A 17,393-nucleotide genomic window follows, 5' to 3' on the forward strand; every position below is an offset into this window, starting at 1 on the left:
TCTTTTACACAATTTTGTATCCTGATCATTTTCACTCAGCATTCCATCAGCAGCGGGTTCCGACATAGCATGAGATTCTCTTCACAAACATGATTTGAATGCCTCCATAAAGTCGCATCATGGAGGCTGACTGAAATGTAATCACTTCATTGTTTATGAGATATTCAGCTTAATTCCATTTCTCTGCAGTGAATAATCCAGGAGGAGAATGCTCAGAGGCACCCTTGCTCGCAGCACGGCAGCGCAGGGCACTGGTTTGGGTATAAATCCGGGCGTGCTGCGGAGATTAGATGAGATGGTTTGTGGAAAGCACCCGAATGGCGCCTGGCACTTAATAAATGCTTTTGTTATTATGTTTATCTTCATTATTTCCCTAAGAGCCATTCCTGGAAACGTGACTCTGGGTCAAAGGGCACAATACTGCCAACCTGCTTTCCAGCAGCGCCGTGCAGACACACATGCCCGAAGGGCGCCGGCCTCACTGCCTCTGCCTCGGAGCTGCCACTTCATCTCAGATATTCTCTTGAAATAAGAGAGTCCCATGCAGCTGTAGGAAAGACAGCAGAGAGATCTGTGTACCCTCCATCCAGTCTCCCCCACTGGGAATGTCTTATAAAATTATGGCACAGACTTACAACGTGGGTGTTGACAGTGAGACAAGCCCCATCTGATCCAGATTTCCCAGCCCTACTTGCTGATGTGGGTTAGATGTTTGTCCCCGCCAAATCTCATGCTGAAATGGTATCCCCGGTGTCGGAGTGGGGCCTGCTGGGATGTGATTGGATCGTGGGGGTGGGTTTCTCACATGGTTTAGCGCCACCCCCTTGGTGCCAGCCTTGAGAGAGCGAGTGAATTCTCGCAAGATCTGGTTGTTTAGGTGTGAGGGTGGGAGGCATCTCCTCTCTCTCTCTCTCCCCCTAGCATGGGTGTGCATGCCTCCTTTCATCACGTGAGTAATGGTGTGTGCACGCCTGCTCCTCGTCCCATGAGTAAAAGCTCCCTGAGGCCTCCCCAGAAGGCAATGATGGTGCCACGCTTGTACAGCCTGCAGAACCGTGAGCCAATTAGAAATTGGCTTTATAATTTACCCCATCTCAGATATTTCTTTATGGCAATGCAAGAACAGCTCAATGCACTTGTGTTCACTTGAGCATGGGTACTGAGTTCTACACAGCGTTACTGCCTGTGTCGGCTCTCACATCCGCAACCACAGTCACACTCTGGAATAGTCCATCACCGCAAGGCTCCCTCTTTCACCACATCCCCAACCTACACCCATTTCCAACACCCGACCCTAACTCTATTTCCAACACCCTGTCCTGGTGAACAGGAATCTGTTCCCTAGCTCTTCAATTCTGTCATTTCAAGAATATTAGATAAATGGGATTACACGGTACGTAACCTCTTGAGATTGGCTTTTTTAAACGGGCATCATTACCTTGAGTTCCGTCCAAGTAGTCGTGTGCGCCTTTCCTCTGCTGAGCAGCATGGCGTGTTGTGGGTGGGCCACGGTTTCACACGCAGCCATTGCAGGCCACCCGGCTGGTCTCTAGTTCACCTTCCTGTGATCGTCAATGTGATGATCCCTGGTTACTGGCCCTCCATGTCTCGGAGGCCAGCGCGGCTGCTTGTAGAAATCAGTACTCTTTATTTTGGTGGGGTAGGAGATTTCTGATGTCAATCTGACATTTATAATAAACACCATCATCAAGTTACAAGGGTAAATCAAAATATGAGGCAGGGTGGAGTGTAAGATGCTCGAGAGGCTGAGATCAGTAGCCGTGTGAATACTGCAGGGCGGGCGCCAGCCGTGAGCCAGGGCATCTGGCCTCATTAACCTGCTGCCCTTGGAGAGGAGCAGAGCCCACTCCCCCGTCCTCGGGAAAGGCAGGGTGATGGAAAGAGGGACTGCCCTTCTCCTGCAGGAGCTCCGCGTCGCTGCGTACGTGCCTGGGCTCTCGTCTTCAGCCTTAGCCACTTAAAACTACTTGGGGGGGAAAGATTGTAGAGCAATCATAATGAAGAAAATTTCACTCCAGATTCGTTACTCCAAGTTCAAAGAAGCTCTGTAAAAATTGTTGCTAAGGCAATTGAATAAAGAATTTCACAGTCGCGTAAGCGGTAGCAGCAAGACAATGAACATAATTGCATGTTTTACAACAACCAACCTCAAAGCGAGACTCACCTGACATAGATATGTTTTTAGTGATTTTGAAAGGTAACACAGACATCTTCAGGGATTTGGAGAGGAAACTAACCCCATCCTGGTTTACCGGCTTTGTGGGGTCATCTTTCTGGTGGAAGAAACTGCAGCCAGCCTCACAGAGCGGGCGCTCTGTTACGGAGGCCCCTCCCACCGTCCCCATGACCTGGCCCCCGAGTGTCTCACATCAACACTGTTCTTTTGTGATGGGGCTGGTTTTCTTTCCCCAACCTATTGTGCTCAACTCAAACCCCAGTGATCATCCAGTTTTTTGTTTTTTTTTTTTGAGATGGAGTCTTGCTCTGTCACCCAAGCTGGAGTGCAGTGGCGTGACCTTGGCTCACTGCCACCTCTGCATCCCAGGTTCAAGCAATTCTCCTGCCTCAGCCTCCCAAGGAGCTGGGACTACAGGCACATGCTACTATGCCTGCCTGATTTTTGTATTTTTAGTAGAGATGGGTTTTCACCACACTGGCCAGGCTGGTCTCAAACTCTTAACCTTGGGTGACCCACCCACCTCGGTCTCCCTAAGTGCTAGGATTACGGGCGTGAGCCACTGAGCCCTGCCCAGTTACCTTGTTTGTCCAGGAATTAGAGAATTTCTACATAGCACCACACATGTCTGTGCAAGAAACCCACAATGTCCAGAGGTCATTGACTTTGTGCCAATCCAAACTAGAGTCTGACAAACCCAGCAAGAAATGTTCACGGCAGCTGCAAGGATGCGTCTCAAATAGAAAGAGAAAAATGAACCACGGTCTGCTCTTCCCTTCCCAGTGTGGAACCGATGGAAGCAGGCTCAACACAGAGCCCTGGGGGCGTGAGGGGCTTGACCGGGCACTGCCGGCTGCAGGTCTCTGCTCTGTTCTTACCAGCCCTTCTGCCCAGCTCCTAATTGCTCTGGAGAGGGAATAATTTTCTCAGCTGTCATTGCTGGCCACATTTGGACTGAAGAGATGCTGAAATGGCAAGGGTAAATGGGGCAGAGACAGTGAAAAGCCATTTTCTATCTGGAGCCCAAATAAAACCGCTAGACCAGTGCCTCCTCCCACACTCCTGCCTGGCCCCTCCACAGCCTCAGTGCCCTTCTGAGAGCTGCCTGCCCCAGCAGGAGGCCGGGCTGGGACCAAGGACACTCAGTTCTGGGTAACCGTCTTCCCACAGCTCCTTGCTCAACCACCGTAATGAAGAGAAAGGCAAGAAGCAGAAGGAAAGCAGGGCTGGCCATTGGGATCAGCTTTTCTAACTCAAAAAGGTTTTCATGTATGTGAATGCGTGTGTGAATTTGAAGTCATGTGGAAGGGGCCATACATCCATCAATGCATGCTCCAAAAATCAGAACTAATGGACACAGACAGCATCAGTGTGCAGCCAGCATTCTTCCAGGGCCACCCCGCAGAGAGGTGCAGCAGCCAGGACGGTCTTTGGGACAGGGACAGGCGAGCACGACAGCAGTTACCACGGGTCAGGGTGCACAGACAGGCTGGGGAGGCAGCGAGGCGCGGCAGCCACTTCCCCTCACAGCAGCCGGGCAGGAGCCCAGTGGGCTTGCGCTGCTCAGAAGCGTCTCAATGGACTAGTCCCCTCCATACTGGAACAAGCAGGTGCCTCGGGCTTAATGCTGCGCCTTTCAGATAAAAACACACCGGTGAGCTGGGAGCGCTGGAGTCCCATGGACCTCAGAGACCCAGGTAACCAGGAGAGGGCTGCGCTGCACCGGGAACGTTTGCCAAAACGAGCCCTGGTTCCTCCCTACAGGCCGCGGGCGAGGAAGTGCCGATGCCAGGCCAGCTCGGTAGGCAGAAGAACCTTCTGGAATGCCCACCCGCAAGCTGCTGCTGGCATCCAGTCTGTGTCCTATTTTCCGTGCAGTGCACGCATCCTCCAAGTACGATTTCCACTCGGAGGCCTGAGCCACCTCGTCGCTTACTCCACCTCCCCTCCCTCCCACACAGCTCACGTGGAAATCACGCCTCCCATTCGGCGGCTGGAGTCCTCATGGGTCGATCCTCCGGGGCTCTCGGAAACCCCTTTACTTGAACGTTGGTTTTACAGGAAGACCATGAAGCGCCCCAGGAGCTGGAGCTCCCTCCCTCTGGTCCCAGCGTTCCCTCTCAGCCTCGCACGAGGAGACCTGGTCGTTGAACTGCTGCCCCAGCCTGAGCTCTGATCCCTGCTCCAGCCTGGCCTCACCCTGCAGGCAGCGCACGTGGGCTCAGAAAGGGGAACTTGAGGGACCCTTCCCACAACACAGCCCCCAATAAGCCTTTCAATGGAGGGCCCAAGAGGAGACAGAACACAAAATCACTCCGATTTGATAAAATAGAGTCAAATCCAGGAAGACGCCTCTGGACCGGGAAACGACTCACCCCCGCTCCAGCCCCTGGCATGGGAGACCCTCTGTCCTGTCCCTTCACCCAGAGGCCCTAGCCGTGGGTTTGGCAGCCCCCTCGAGGCCGACCCCTCAAACTCCCACCCTGTTTCTTCTAAGTGTGCCAGTCAAGATGCTTCTCACTGCAAGAAACAGACCCTTAAGCAGTTTGAGAAGATCTAGGTTGCTGCAGAGGCCGATGGGTGTCGGGGGGAGGCTCAGTGAGACTGCTGCAAGGAGGCTGAGGGGTCTTTAGAAAAACCCCCGGGACCTGGGGTGCCAGGAGCCTGGGCGGCCCTGGGCTCTCAAGGTCTGCAGCCCCTCCCCTCCCTCTCACAGCCTCCACTGCCCCTGTGCTTGGGGCCCCTGCCTGTGCCTTCTCCTGGGGCTTCTCCTCCTTTTTACCTCTCAGGGTCCCAGCGCGGCCAGCCCGGCATCTAATCCATGGGAACGCGGCTCACTGACAGTCGCCACCAGCTCCACATCTCTCAGTAAAAGTTCCCGCAAAAAAAGTGTGATTGGGTGCGGCCAGGGGGTCTTAGGGCAGCCCCCTGCTCCAGTCCCCTCGGCCGTGGAACAGCGCAGGGTTAGCAGGAGGCAAGCCATGCACAGGACAGCAGGACGGCAGAGGACTGTGTGCTGCCATGGGTGCAGGGTGGCCGCTGTGACCCCGGTCTCCCTCCTGGGTCCCCACTTGGAAGGGGTGACCGAGATGGTTGTTTGTCAGAAAGGCCTCCACCCAGCCAACCTGACTGATGAGGCCATCACCTTGACCACAAGCTCGGTGGCTGGGTACAACTGACCAGCACCCCGGGGTCCCTGTGCCCTCCTGCACTGCCTGACACGGTTGGGCCACGGCCGGTACCAGCCGTGAGCTGAGCCAGGAAACCAGTCAGACCGCCTGCCCTGGTGACACAGAGGTCTCGCCCTTCTCTGGATTAACTGCTGGTCGACCCCAACAAGGAGCAGGCCTGTCTTGCTGGGAGCACCGCTGGTGGCCCCTCCTCGGGCCTCCGTTCCTCCCTCCCCAAGAAACAGTGGGCACCGAGGAGCTGGGTGTTCATTCTTCCCAGCTCCGGAAACCCTGCAGATTGTGTGCTTGAATTCCCTGCTGAAATAACTGTGGGCGCCAGACAAAATGTGGCGAAGAGTTTTTCCAGGTACACTCGTTAACTCAGAGACCTCCTAGAGACTTGTGTGAAAGGCAGGATTTGCAACCAGCAGGGACGGTGAGATTCGCAGCAACTGTGAAATCGAACTTTGTGTCCCAGTAGTGTTTTGTATAATTCTTTTCAAACCCGTCATCTCACTTACTGCTTCTCACAGCCCTGAGAGACAGGTGGAGTTGATGCCATCAACCCTATTTACAGAATGGTAAACTGAGGCTCCCACTGGTTATTCGCTTGCCCACAGGGTTGAAAGAGAAGCCATGGACAAAAGGAGTAACTGGGCCGGGCGCAGTGGCTCACGCCTGTAATCCCAGCACTTTGGGAGGCCAAGGCGACGGATCACCAGGTCAAGAGATCAAGACCATCCTGGCCAACATGGAGAAATCCCATCTCTACTAAAAATGCAAAAATTAGCTAGGTGTGGTGGCACATGCCTCTAGTCCCAGCTATTTGAGAGGCTGGTGCAGGAGAATCGCTTGAACCTGGGAGGCAGAGGTTGCAGTGAGCCAAGATCGCACCACTGCACTCCAGCCTGGACAATAGATCAAGACTCAATCTCACACACACACACACACACACACACACACACACACACAAAGGAAGTAACTGGTTAACCACAGGGCTTCCTGTTCTCAAATCCACAGCTCCTTCTGTTACAGAGTGTCTAGAAAGAGGCTCGTTTGGATATAGACATTAAAGGACCTGGGAGTCAGTGTATGTTGTGGAGCGTGTGTGGTCCGGAGCCGGCGGCCCCAGGTGCAGTCCTGGTGTGCACTTCTGGCTGGGTGCATGGGAGCCACATGCCCCTCTGTGTGCCTCAGTTTCCGTGTGTAAACATCTGAGATTAGCGCTTACGTGTGGTTGCCACCTGGTCAGTGTCAGCCTTCTCTAATGCAGGCAGCGTGAGGACCCCCAGACAGTGCAGTTCCTACTGACGTTCCCAGGTCTCAGCTGAGTATGAAGAGGCGTCGGTTTCCGGCGGGGGAGCCGCCCTCTGTGTCGTCATTCGTTTCTCTTGTCTTGCTTTAATATCACAGCACTGCCAATCAAACCACGTTCGAAAGGGTTTGCGGGGACTTGCCGTGCGTACTCTTAAACCCCAGCCCTGACGTGCCTGCAAGCCGGAAGCCAACCCAAAACCTTCATTTTTCCCTTAATCCTGCTGCCCCTGCCTCTCATTTTCAAATTTCATTCTATCAACTTTGTTTGCGCTGTTTGTTTCTGGATAAAGGATTTGCGAAATTATTCGGCACATGGACAGAAAGCCCTACGGCCTCCTGACAAGGCAGCCTGGGGGTCCTCCCGTGGTCTGAAGCGGCCGCCGGGCCAGCCTCCCACAGTCAGGAGCAGCATCAGGCTGGTGCGTCTCCTGACACCGGCCAAGAACACGGCTGTCCCAGCCCACATCCCTCGGGCTCACATGTCGCCTCATGCCCAGACTCTCATCCGCTTTGGCGCTGCTAGAGGTGGATTTGCAACAACAAAAGCCAAGGTCCTGAATCTTGTCCAGATCTCAGATGACTGTGTCACCCATTTCTACTGAACTGATGAACCAAATGGGAACTGGCAAGAAGGTGCCACCAGTTCAGAAGAAATCCAGGAACCCTGCGTGTATAAGAAGTGAAGGACTGAGAAATCCAGGAGCCTGCGTGTGTAAGGAGTGAAGGACTGAGAAATCCAGGAGCCTGCGTGTGTAAGGAGTGAAGGACTGTTGAAACGGACTTCATCCATCTCCACTGGAGACAGCCCGTGTCAACTTTTGTGCTTGTTCCAGGAGTCACATTTCCTGACAGCCTCCCCACCTTTTGTCCAACATAATCGCAAAGGGAGATTATTCTGGATGGCAGAATAAGGCTGGTCCCCCAGGTGTGGCTTGCTTGCCTGTTTGCATAGGGTTAGCAAGAGTGCCACCATGCCATATGGGTTCTTTTCAGTTTGTTTTGCTGAAAGACCTCATAGTTATGCTTTAAACACCTCTGTTATTTGCTGTCCTGAGGCTAGGAAGCTAAGCACGAAAAACTCCTCCAGATTTCACCTGCAGGACTTATACATTTGATGAACCCCTCCCTTTGCAAGGCCACCATGATATTCCAAAATCCTGGCCTGTCAGAGTAGACCCTTTTTTTCCCATCTTCGAGGCTACACCCCTGAGAGTCCCTCCACTCCCCCAGGAGACTGTGTGAGCGTGGACACTGCACAGTCACCCTCGGCCCCTTACAAGCGGTCACAGCCCAGCAAATGAGCATCGTTCTCACGCAGGTCTCTGAGGCCCAGCCTTGGTTGCATAAACCTTCCCCAGTTATATCCTGGCAGGAAGGAGGACAGATCCTTGCAGAACCTTTGGAGGTAACTATATTGCCACAAAAAGTAAAGCCTTCATAAAAGTGAATTTGGGGAGGAGGGAGAGCAGATGGTAAAAATCAGATATCACTTTAAAATTAGTCATTTCACTCACGCCTATAATTCTAGCACTTTGGGAGGCTGAGGCAGGAGGATCACTTAGGGTCAGAGTTTGAGACCAGCCTGGCCAACATGGTGAAACCCCATCTCAACTAAAAATACAAAAAACTAGCTGGGCATGGTGGCGGGTGCCTGTAATCCCATCTACTTGGGAGGCTGAGGCTGGAGAATTGTTTGAACCCCTGAGGTGGAGGTTGCAGTGAGCCGAGATCACACCACCGCACTCCAACCTGGGCGACAGATGGAGAGTCCGTCTCAAAACGAAAAAAAAATTATTCATTTCAGTTTACAAAAAATCTAGGTCACTAAAGGTTGCTGATGGCTTAAGAAGACAGGGAAAGGGCTTCCTTGCAGAGCCAGAAAGTCCAACAGTACAACCACATGCAGGATGTCAGAAAGTAAAGTGTTCCTCACTCATTCCACTCGGTCCTCCGGAACGGATTCTCCACTGGGTCCTGGGTTGCAGCCTTATGAAGCCGGCTGTTCCTCCACTAGAAAGAGCTCTGGCAGCCCTGGGCAGCCCACTGGCAGGGTCTGAATATCATCTGAGCGAAGCCATCAGAATCTGTCCCCAGGAGTCTGCGCTTGGGGTCAGTCACTGGAGGTGCCTACTGTGGTCCTTTTCCATGGGGCTCGAAGCGTCTGCATGGAATCGCAAGCTCCGGCCTCCAGCCTGGTGCAGAACCTTCGGGGAGCACCGGCGTCCAAGCGTCTGTAGATGACAGCCAGCCCTTTTTTGGCCCATTTTACAGCAGAGGAAATTTAGGTTCAAAGAAGTTGAGTTGAGGTCCCAGGAGTGAGAGGCAGTCAGGGATCCCCCGGGGCCGCCTGGCCCCATGCTCCTGAGGTGAGGAAGCCCCAGGCCTGTGAGCCGGTGCCCTTGGCAAAGCCACTTCCCTTCTGAGCAACGTCAGATGAGCCTCCCCAATCCCAACAGACCGCAATTCCGTACTCACCCTCCCCTCGCCTTCTGAGGTCTTGCTGGTGGGTGCAGCCCCTTCAAGCCCGCCCAAGGAGCCAGGATTTGAGTTGGTCTTGCCCAATGTGACTTGAGAGAATTTAACTCCAAGATCATCGCCCGTGGACGCCAAGGGACTGGGACAGTTTGCGGTGCCTTCCTGCCCACGAGGAAAAGCGCCCAGTGGGGCGGGGTGGGGCGAGGACTTTAGAAAGGCGTCATTTGCTGCAGCCACCCAGGTTGGAGCACAGGGACCACGGGGCCCCCCGCCTCCTGCAGGACCTCCCCTCTCATCTGAGGGAGACACCCTAGAAACACATCTTTGAGCAGTGGCTTCTAATCCCAGAAACCCGGTAGAAATTACACGCAGATTCCCGGGGCCCAACCCAGACCCGCTGCTTAGGAATCCCTGGGCTGGGCCGGATGCACGCCTTGAAGAACACCAGCCTCCTTAGCAGGCCCCTTGCAAACCACCTCCCGCGTCTCCAGAAGCTCCAGATCCGGAATGTTCCAAGAAAGAGCCCTTCTTGCTTTCCTCCTCTTCCACCCCTGCCCTCTGCAGACTGAGGTCTGACCCCAAAGTAAGCCTGCCACACCAGGCGGAAGTGGGTTACACACGGGTCCATATGGGAACCACTTTCTGTCCCGTCTTGGTGGGAAAATGGCCAGGAACCCAGCCTGGGCCCTGCTGTGCCGCAACTCCACGGTCATAACCCAGGGCATAACCCGTGGCGTGGACTGTGACTGGGGCTGAGGATGGTGCCGTGGTAGAAGCGAGGGCCTGACACCCGGCCAAGTGCAGGACTCCTCGGCCGTGGGGTTGGGAGAAGCAGCCTCTGCACTCGAGCCTGGGAACCAGGACGTGGGAGGAGAAGCACATCCCGGAGGAGGGGGCTCCAGGAGGAGCCGGCAGTTGTGCAAAGGAAGACGTACGGGGAATGGCGAGGCCAAAGCTGGGACGCGGGAGGGGCTCCTGTGCCCTTGCGAGCATGGCCAGGGCCAGCTGTGTAGGCAGCCGGGGATACAGCAGGTGTCGTAGACCATGCCCACAATGCCTCAGGCCACCCCGACCCGCCATCACCCTGGGGCAGATGCCAGCGGGGATAACAGGCGAGGCGAGGTCCTGTTTACTGTCTTGTTGCCAGTTCAGCAGCCCACAGGAAATGGTGTTAGTCACAGAAAAAAAAAAATCTGTTTTCTATATTTCACTGTTTCCAAGTAAAGAAAAAAGAAAACTAATCTTAGCTTTAAAAAAAAAATTGGTGCGCTGGGCACCAAAAAATAACCGTCTCCCTAGGCCTGCGTTTCCCCCATACCAGGGACTGTGCTGGAAAGGAAAGCTGCGTTGGCAGCCCCCAGCCGGGGAAGCTGTCCAGGGAGGCATCCGTGCGAGGAAGGTGGGGCCTCCGCGCGTCTGTTCTGCCTCTGTCCAGCCCTGGAGAAGCCCCACCCTCACCAAACTGGAATGCCCTCCCTGAGAGCCAAGACTCACGGCCCGGACCCCCTGGACAAAAGATGCAGATACCAACCCGGCATTCCCACCGCTGCCCGGGTGGCACTTGGCCGTGAGTGCTCCCATCCCATGCGTAGGTCGTGTTTCTCTGCGGGCACCAATTTCACTGCGGGCTTCTGGGACCCTCAGTGGTTCTCTTGTCATGTGATTTATTTCTTTGACTTTGTCATTCAGCCTCAGTCCCTCAGTGCCCAAATACTGAAAGGTGGGCTTTTTTTTTTTAAGTCAATGAACTTGAAATTTATTTACAGAATGGCCCCCATGGGAAACTTGAAGGCCCGGTACCTAGCGACAGTGTTGACCCCAAGTGGTCAGTCCTGCCTGGCCCCTTCCAAGGGATGCGCCTTCGCTTAACCATGTCCCCAGCAGGCATGTGGCCAAGGGGTGGGGGTGGTCACTGTATTTTTTACAACTATTTCCACTGAACAAAACAATGACATTTTCACCACCCATAGACATCAACCAGATGAAAAGATGTGCCTGTCATGTTGCAATGCCGAGGGTTACGATTTTTCTTTGCAAAACGAACCTTCCGGTTGGAGCCAAGCACGTGGCGTCTGACACCTCCAGGGAAGCCCGCACCCCCGCTGCCCCTCACCGCCGCTTCTGTTTTGCAGGTGATCTTCAGCAAGTACTGCAACTCCAGCGACATCATGGACCTGTTCTGCATCGCCACCGGCCTGCCTCGGTGAGTGTGCGCTGCGGGTTCTGCCCAGAGACGCCGCACGGCCTCCTCGCCTTTCCGGGATGCCTGGCAGGGGTGGAAAGAGGCACAGGAGGGCCTGAGGGACCCGCCTTCTACACGGGGCTCTTTCAAATCAATGCGCAGGATCCCCGGTACTCAGCCGCCATCCGAGCTTCTCTACCTGCACGGGTGATGGCTTTATCCACGCCGAGGAAACCGTGGGGCTGAATTGAACAGAACCTCCCTCTTAAGAGTGTGGGTTTTTCGGCTGAGCCCATGGCTCACGCCTATAATCCCAGCACTTTGGGAGGCTGAGGCGGGTGGATCACCTGAGGTCAGGAGTTCAAGAGCATCCTGGCCAACATGTTGAAACCTTGTCTGGGCACGGTGCCTCACGCCTGTAATCCCAGCACTTTGGCAGGGTGAGGCGGGCGGATCATGAGATCAGGAGATCGAGACTATCCTGGCTAACAGGGTGACACCCCATCTCTACTAAAAATACAAAAAATTAGCCAGGCGTGGTGGCACGTGCCTGTAATCCCAGCTACTTGAGAGGCTGAGGCAGGAGAATCGCTTGAACCCAGGAGGCAGAGGTTGCAGTGAACCAAGATCGCGCCAGGGCACTCCAGCCTGGGTGACAGAGTGACACTCCTTCTCAAAAATAATAATAATACAAAAATTATCCAGGCGTGGTCATGGGCACTTGTAATCCCTGCTACTTGGGAAGCTGAGGCAGGAGAATGGTTTGAATCCTGGAGGCAGAGGTTGCAGTGAGCCGAGATTGCACCATTGCACTCTAGCCTGGGTGACAGAGCAAGACTCTGCCTCAAAAAAAAAAAAAAAAGAAAAAGAAAGACAGAAAAGCAAAAGTCTGTTTTTTCCCCCTCTCACTTCTTCATTCATTTTTGAGGAAAGCAGGGGGGTTGTGGCGGGTTTGGCCCCCAGCCCCACATCACACCGTAGGTCAGTTCCCAGGGAGCTTGAACCCAGATCAACACTGGGCGAAAGGCCGACTTCAGAAATGGGTTGAAAAGACCAGTGGCCTGCCTTACCGCCCTCAGAATCCCCCAGGAGTTAATGTCCTAAATCAACAGTGTGTTTGAGCAAGTGGATTTTCTAATTATCAGCACGCAAGCCTTCTAATCATAAAGCGTGAGCAGGAGTAGCTTTGGCTCAAGGATTAACTTTAAACTTGGGATAGAAGTAGAGAAGGGCAATTGAAGTTTTCACAGTTGAGGGTAGGAAAAGGGTGACCCAGGAGATGAAATGACCTGTCTGAAAATGCAGCAAGTGGCAGTTTGTAGCAGCAAAAATAGTCCACGATCTGGGGCATCTTTGGGCAGCATGTATGAAGCACTGTGTCAATAAATAAATATATATTCACGTGATTCTGTATAGTGGCCCTGGGATTCGAGTGTCACCTCCATTGCACAGATTTTAACAATTCACAACTGAAGATCAGAGAGTAACTTGGTCGAGGTAACACAGCTTGCAAGAGGCCCCAAAGATGTGAGGTTGGAGGAAGACTCATCCTAACCATTTAAAGCTGTTTGTAGGAGAGAGTTGTGCAGTTCAGAAGGACTGCAGGGTACTGAAGTAGAAAGACAGACTATGAATTCATCATCTGCTGATATAAATGTTAGTTCCTATTTTACCACAGTTTTTTTTAAAGAATCTCCCAACTCAATAAAGGAGACTTGCTCCAGTTCCCATTTTAAAGTATTTCAGCATCTACGCACACTTAGGATTACACACAGCTGTTCAATTTCATTTACAAATGGAGTCGCCACGCCCAGGGGACGGCCTCCCGCCCTTTCCACCCCACCACACCTTGGCCAGGCTGGTCCCGGGACTGTCCTGCTTGTCTCAGGGCTCCGGCCCCGCGTGCACATCAAGTGCCCGTCCCAGAGCATGCTACGGGCGGAAACACAGGCTTGGGTGTGTTTTTCAGGAACACGACCATCTCCCTGCTGACCACCGACGACGCCATGGTCTCCATCGACCCCACCATGCCCGCGAATTCAGAACGGTAAGGGGCTCCGGCCGTGCTCCTCCGGGTGTGTCTGGCACTTCTGTCCACGACATGGAGGCTTTCTGTGGTTTTGTAAACGTGCTGCTGCAGAAAGGTGTGAATTGACAGCAGAGATGGAGGGCGAGGGGAGGAGCGAGTGTGAAGGAGGCTGAGGCTGGACTCCTCGTGTTCTCCGGCAGAAGGGCTGGGCGTGTTCCAAGATAACAATCTCAGCCTTGGCTCTGCACCCGCTTCTCAACAGGAGGAGGCATTGTACAGAGGGGAAACTGAGGCACAGGAGGGTGCGCCGAGAGCTGCAGAGCCAGGCCCTGGGACCCCCATGTTAGCCCCTGGAAGGGCCGCAGAAGGTTCCTGGCAAAGCTCCTGGGGACCCTTCCTGTGTAGCCACTTGGGGCCGGTCTCTGCGTTCATGAAGTGACGCCTGCCGGAGATTCTCTGCACAGAGGGGTGGGGATGAGGGAGGCCCAGGATATCAGGAGGAGAGGCCAGTGAATGCCTCTGTGAATGTCTGTGAACCAGGTCAAGCTGGCGGTGTGTGGCCCAGGAAAGACCCAGATCAGGAACCCTCAGGTCAATGATCTGCCCTTGTGCCGGGCGACCTGGGAGGCCCCAGCAGCCTCCTCTGCTCTTTGTGGTTGGGCAAGGTGGAACTTAGATTTCTTCATGAGGCGAGGGAGCTGGTGAGCCGGGGGAGGGGGTGTGTGACCTCAGGACCCCTCTCTGGTGTCCTCTGTTCCTCCCAGATTGGGGCTCACTGAGCCTCCAAGGGACTCAGTAGATGCGATGGGACACTTGTCAATCTGGTCATCAGGGTGTCCTGCCTGACCGACCCATGGCCAACTCTGAGCCCACAGGAGAAAGCACGTGTCAGGTAGACCCTTGTGTCAGCCAGGTCCCAGTGCACGTGGCCAGCACCGTCCCCCTCAGCAAGGTCACAGTGGATGCGGCCAGCGCCGTTCCCCTCAATGAGGCCCCAGTTGACATGGCCAGTGCTGTTCCCCTCAGCGAGGTCTCAGGGGACATGGCCAGCACTGTCTCTCTCATCGCGGCTTCAGTGGACATGGCCAGCACTGTCCCCCTCATTGAGGCTCCAGTGGACATGGCCAGAGCTATCCTGGTCAGCCATCCTCCCTGTCACTTTGAGGCCTCAGCCAGGTTCCTCCCATCTGGCTGTGCCCATCGATCTCCCCTCCTGCCCCAGTCAGGACGCCCATCTCCTGCCCCACACCCTCTGGCTCTGACTCTTGGCTTCTAGACTCCCTGGAAAGTGCAATGCTGATTGGCTCCCTGGAAACTCCAGTGAGCATCGTATCAGCCTCAGCACCAGCTCCAGCCCTGGGGGTCTCACTCAGAAGTGAAGTGACCGGGTGACCCATTCTCCTGACACCCACAAGACTAAAATGATCTCTCCGAGGGGATTTCACGGAAACCAGTACCTTGTCCGTGCCAGCTGGGGCTCTGAGAGAAACTGCTTTGTTTCTCTGAACTCAGTGGAAACAGCATGCAGAGACATTTAAACTGGGTGGGAAATAGAGGAAACCTGCTTTGACCCTCCTAATTCTCCAGCCCCAGGTATCTTATTAACGAGAAGTACCACACACACCAGACAAAAGCCCTCCTGAGCCCCAAAAGCCCAAATGTCTGGAAGCTCTCTGCTAAGATGCCAGATTGCATGCCTTTCTAATAGAGACAGACAGACGAGGTGCCGTGATAGGGTCACAGCGGTGGACACACAGTGAGCAGTGCAGATGGCGTCGGAGATGGAGCCGATGAGGACAGAGATAGAGACAGACGCACTGGTGTAGGTCTACCGGGCGCGTCGGAGTTGGAGCCGATGAGGACAGAGATAGAGATGGTTGCACAGGTGTGGCTCTACCGGGTGTGGGTGACGCAGACACAGATGGAGACACCAACGGGGATGTGCTCTAGATAATGTGGCTCTGGATATAGAAAGAGCTGCGGAGACCCCAGCTGTGATTGTGGGTGTGGATATTGGCACACATAGGGGGGAGGAGGGAACAGACTCTACCCTCTCATCACAAACTGATCATGGCTGGGGGCGGCACGTGCTGAGATGTGGCTGAATTTGTCCCCCGGGCTGCTGCCTGCGTCCTCCTGCACCCCCGTCTCCTCTGTACCTTCTTCCATTCCCTCTGCCACCCCTAGGTCCAGGCCTTACTGAGCTCTGACCTCCCTGCCTCCAGCCTGCCTCTCCCACACGACTGCCGGGTTCAACCTGGTAGGACACCTTCTCCATGGTGGCCTCCCAATCTGGGCCCTGCCAACCTCTGCCCCACCAATTCCTCCAGCTTATCCCCTGTCCCCCTGCCCGGCCCACAGGATCCTGCTTTCCCAGTCGTACAGAACCAGCTTCTGCTCAGCCCCTAGGTGCCAGTCCAGCCACTTGCCTTAAGCACCATCCACAGTCACCCAGCCCTCACCATCACCATCCCAAGTCACCCAGCCCATCACCGTCACCATCCAAAGTCACCAGCCCCATCACCATCACCATCCAAAGTCACCAGCCCCATCACTATGACCATCCAAAGTCACCAACCCCATCACTATGACCATCCAAAGTCACCAGCCCCATCACCATCACCATCCAAAGTCACCAGCCCCATCGCTATGACCATCCAAAGTCACCAGCCCCATCATTATGACCATCCAAAGTCACCCAGACTCATCACTGTCACCATCTACAGTCACCAGCCCCATCACTGTGACCATCCAAAGTCACCAGCCCCATCACTATGACCATCCACAGTCACCAGCCCCATCACTGTGACCATCCAAAGTCACCAGCCCCATCACTATGACCATCCACAGTCACCAGCCCCATCACTGTGACCATCCAAAGTCACCAGCCCCATCGCTATGACCATCCAAAGTCACCAGCCCCATCACTATGACCATCCAAAGTCACCCAGACTCATCACTGTCACCATCTACAGTCACCAGCCCCATCACTGTGACCATCCAAAGTCACCAGCCCCATCACTATGACCATCCACAGTCACCAGCCCCATCACTGTGACCATCCACAGTCACCAGCCCCATCACTATGACCATCCAAAGTCACCCAGACTCATCACCGTCACCATCCAAAGTCACCAGCCCCATCACTGTGACCATCTACAGTCACCAGCCCCATCACTGTGACCATCTACAGTCACCAGCCCCATCACTGTGACCATCCAAAGTCACCAGCCCCATCACTATGACCATCCACAGTCACCAGCCCCATCACTGTGACCATCCACAGTCACCAGCCCCATCACTATGACCATCCACAGTCACCAGCCCCATCACTGTAATTCACTGCCCTGATTTCCACACAGGTGCCTGAGCTCCAGCAGAGAATGCCCGAGAGAGAGACGCGCCCGTCCACTTGGGCTTTCAAGCATCCTCAGCACACACACACGCTTATTCCAACCACTCCCTGTGAACTAGTTCAGCTAAAGAGTGGCTTTCCACCCTGGCTGCAGATTGCAACCACCCAGAAATCTTTAAAAAGGTACCGCTTGATGCCCAGACACCTCCAATTAAGTCCAGATTTTTACGAGATTTTTTTTTTGAGACGGGGTCTCGATCTGGCACCCAGGCCGGAGTACAGTGGCGTGATCTCTGCTCACTGCAGCCTCCACCTCCCAGGTTCAAGCGATTCTCTGGCCTTAGCCTTCTGAGAAGCTGGGATTACAGGCATGCACCACCATGCCCGGCTAGTTTTTGTATTTCTAGTAGAGACAGGGTTTCACCATGTTGGTCAGGCTGGTCTTGAACTCCTGACCTCAGGATCCACCTGCCTCAGCCTCCCAAAGTTCTGGGATTACAGACTTTGGGAGGCTGAGGCAGGTGGTGCGTGAGCCACCACGCACGAGACTTTTTAAAAAGCTCTGCAAGTGATTCCAGCACGCAGCCTGGGGCAATCCGCTGATGTAAGGCCTGGAAAACCTAAGAAACCACTCTTGACCCAGCCCTCTGGTGACCAGAAACTCATGT

The 17,393-nt window shown here is 54.4% G+C and overlaps 1 protein-coding gene across 1 annotated transcript in view; it reads left to right on the plus strand.

The window, feature by feature from the left end:
- Window positions 1-17,393, plus strand: part of PDE9A (phosphodiesterase 9A) — a 110,652-nt gene that overhangs the window by 21,748 nt on the left and 71,511 nt on the right. Inside the window, exons 2-3 of the mRNA XM_064380192.1 lie at window positions 11,292-11,362; window positions 13,311-13,388. Of these exons, the coding sequence (XP_064236262.1) occupies window positions 11,292-11,362; window positions 13,311-13,388 (149 nt within the window). The remainder of the gene's footprint in view (window positions 1-11,291; window positions 11,363-13,310; window positions 13,389-17,393) is intronic.

The sequence above is a fragment of the Aotus nancymaae genome, unplaced genomic scaffold (assembly GCF_030222135.1).
Source record: "Aotus nancymaae isolate 86718 unplaced genomic scaffold, 86718_ANA_hifiasm-v0.15.2.pri h1tg000022l_1, whole genome shotgun sequence".
NCBI classification, from domain to species: Eukaryota; Metazoa; Chordata; class Mammalia; order Primates; family Aotidae; genus Aotus; species Aotus nancymaae.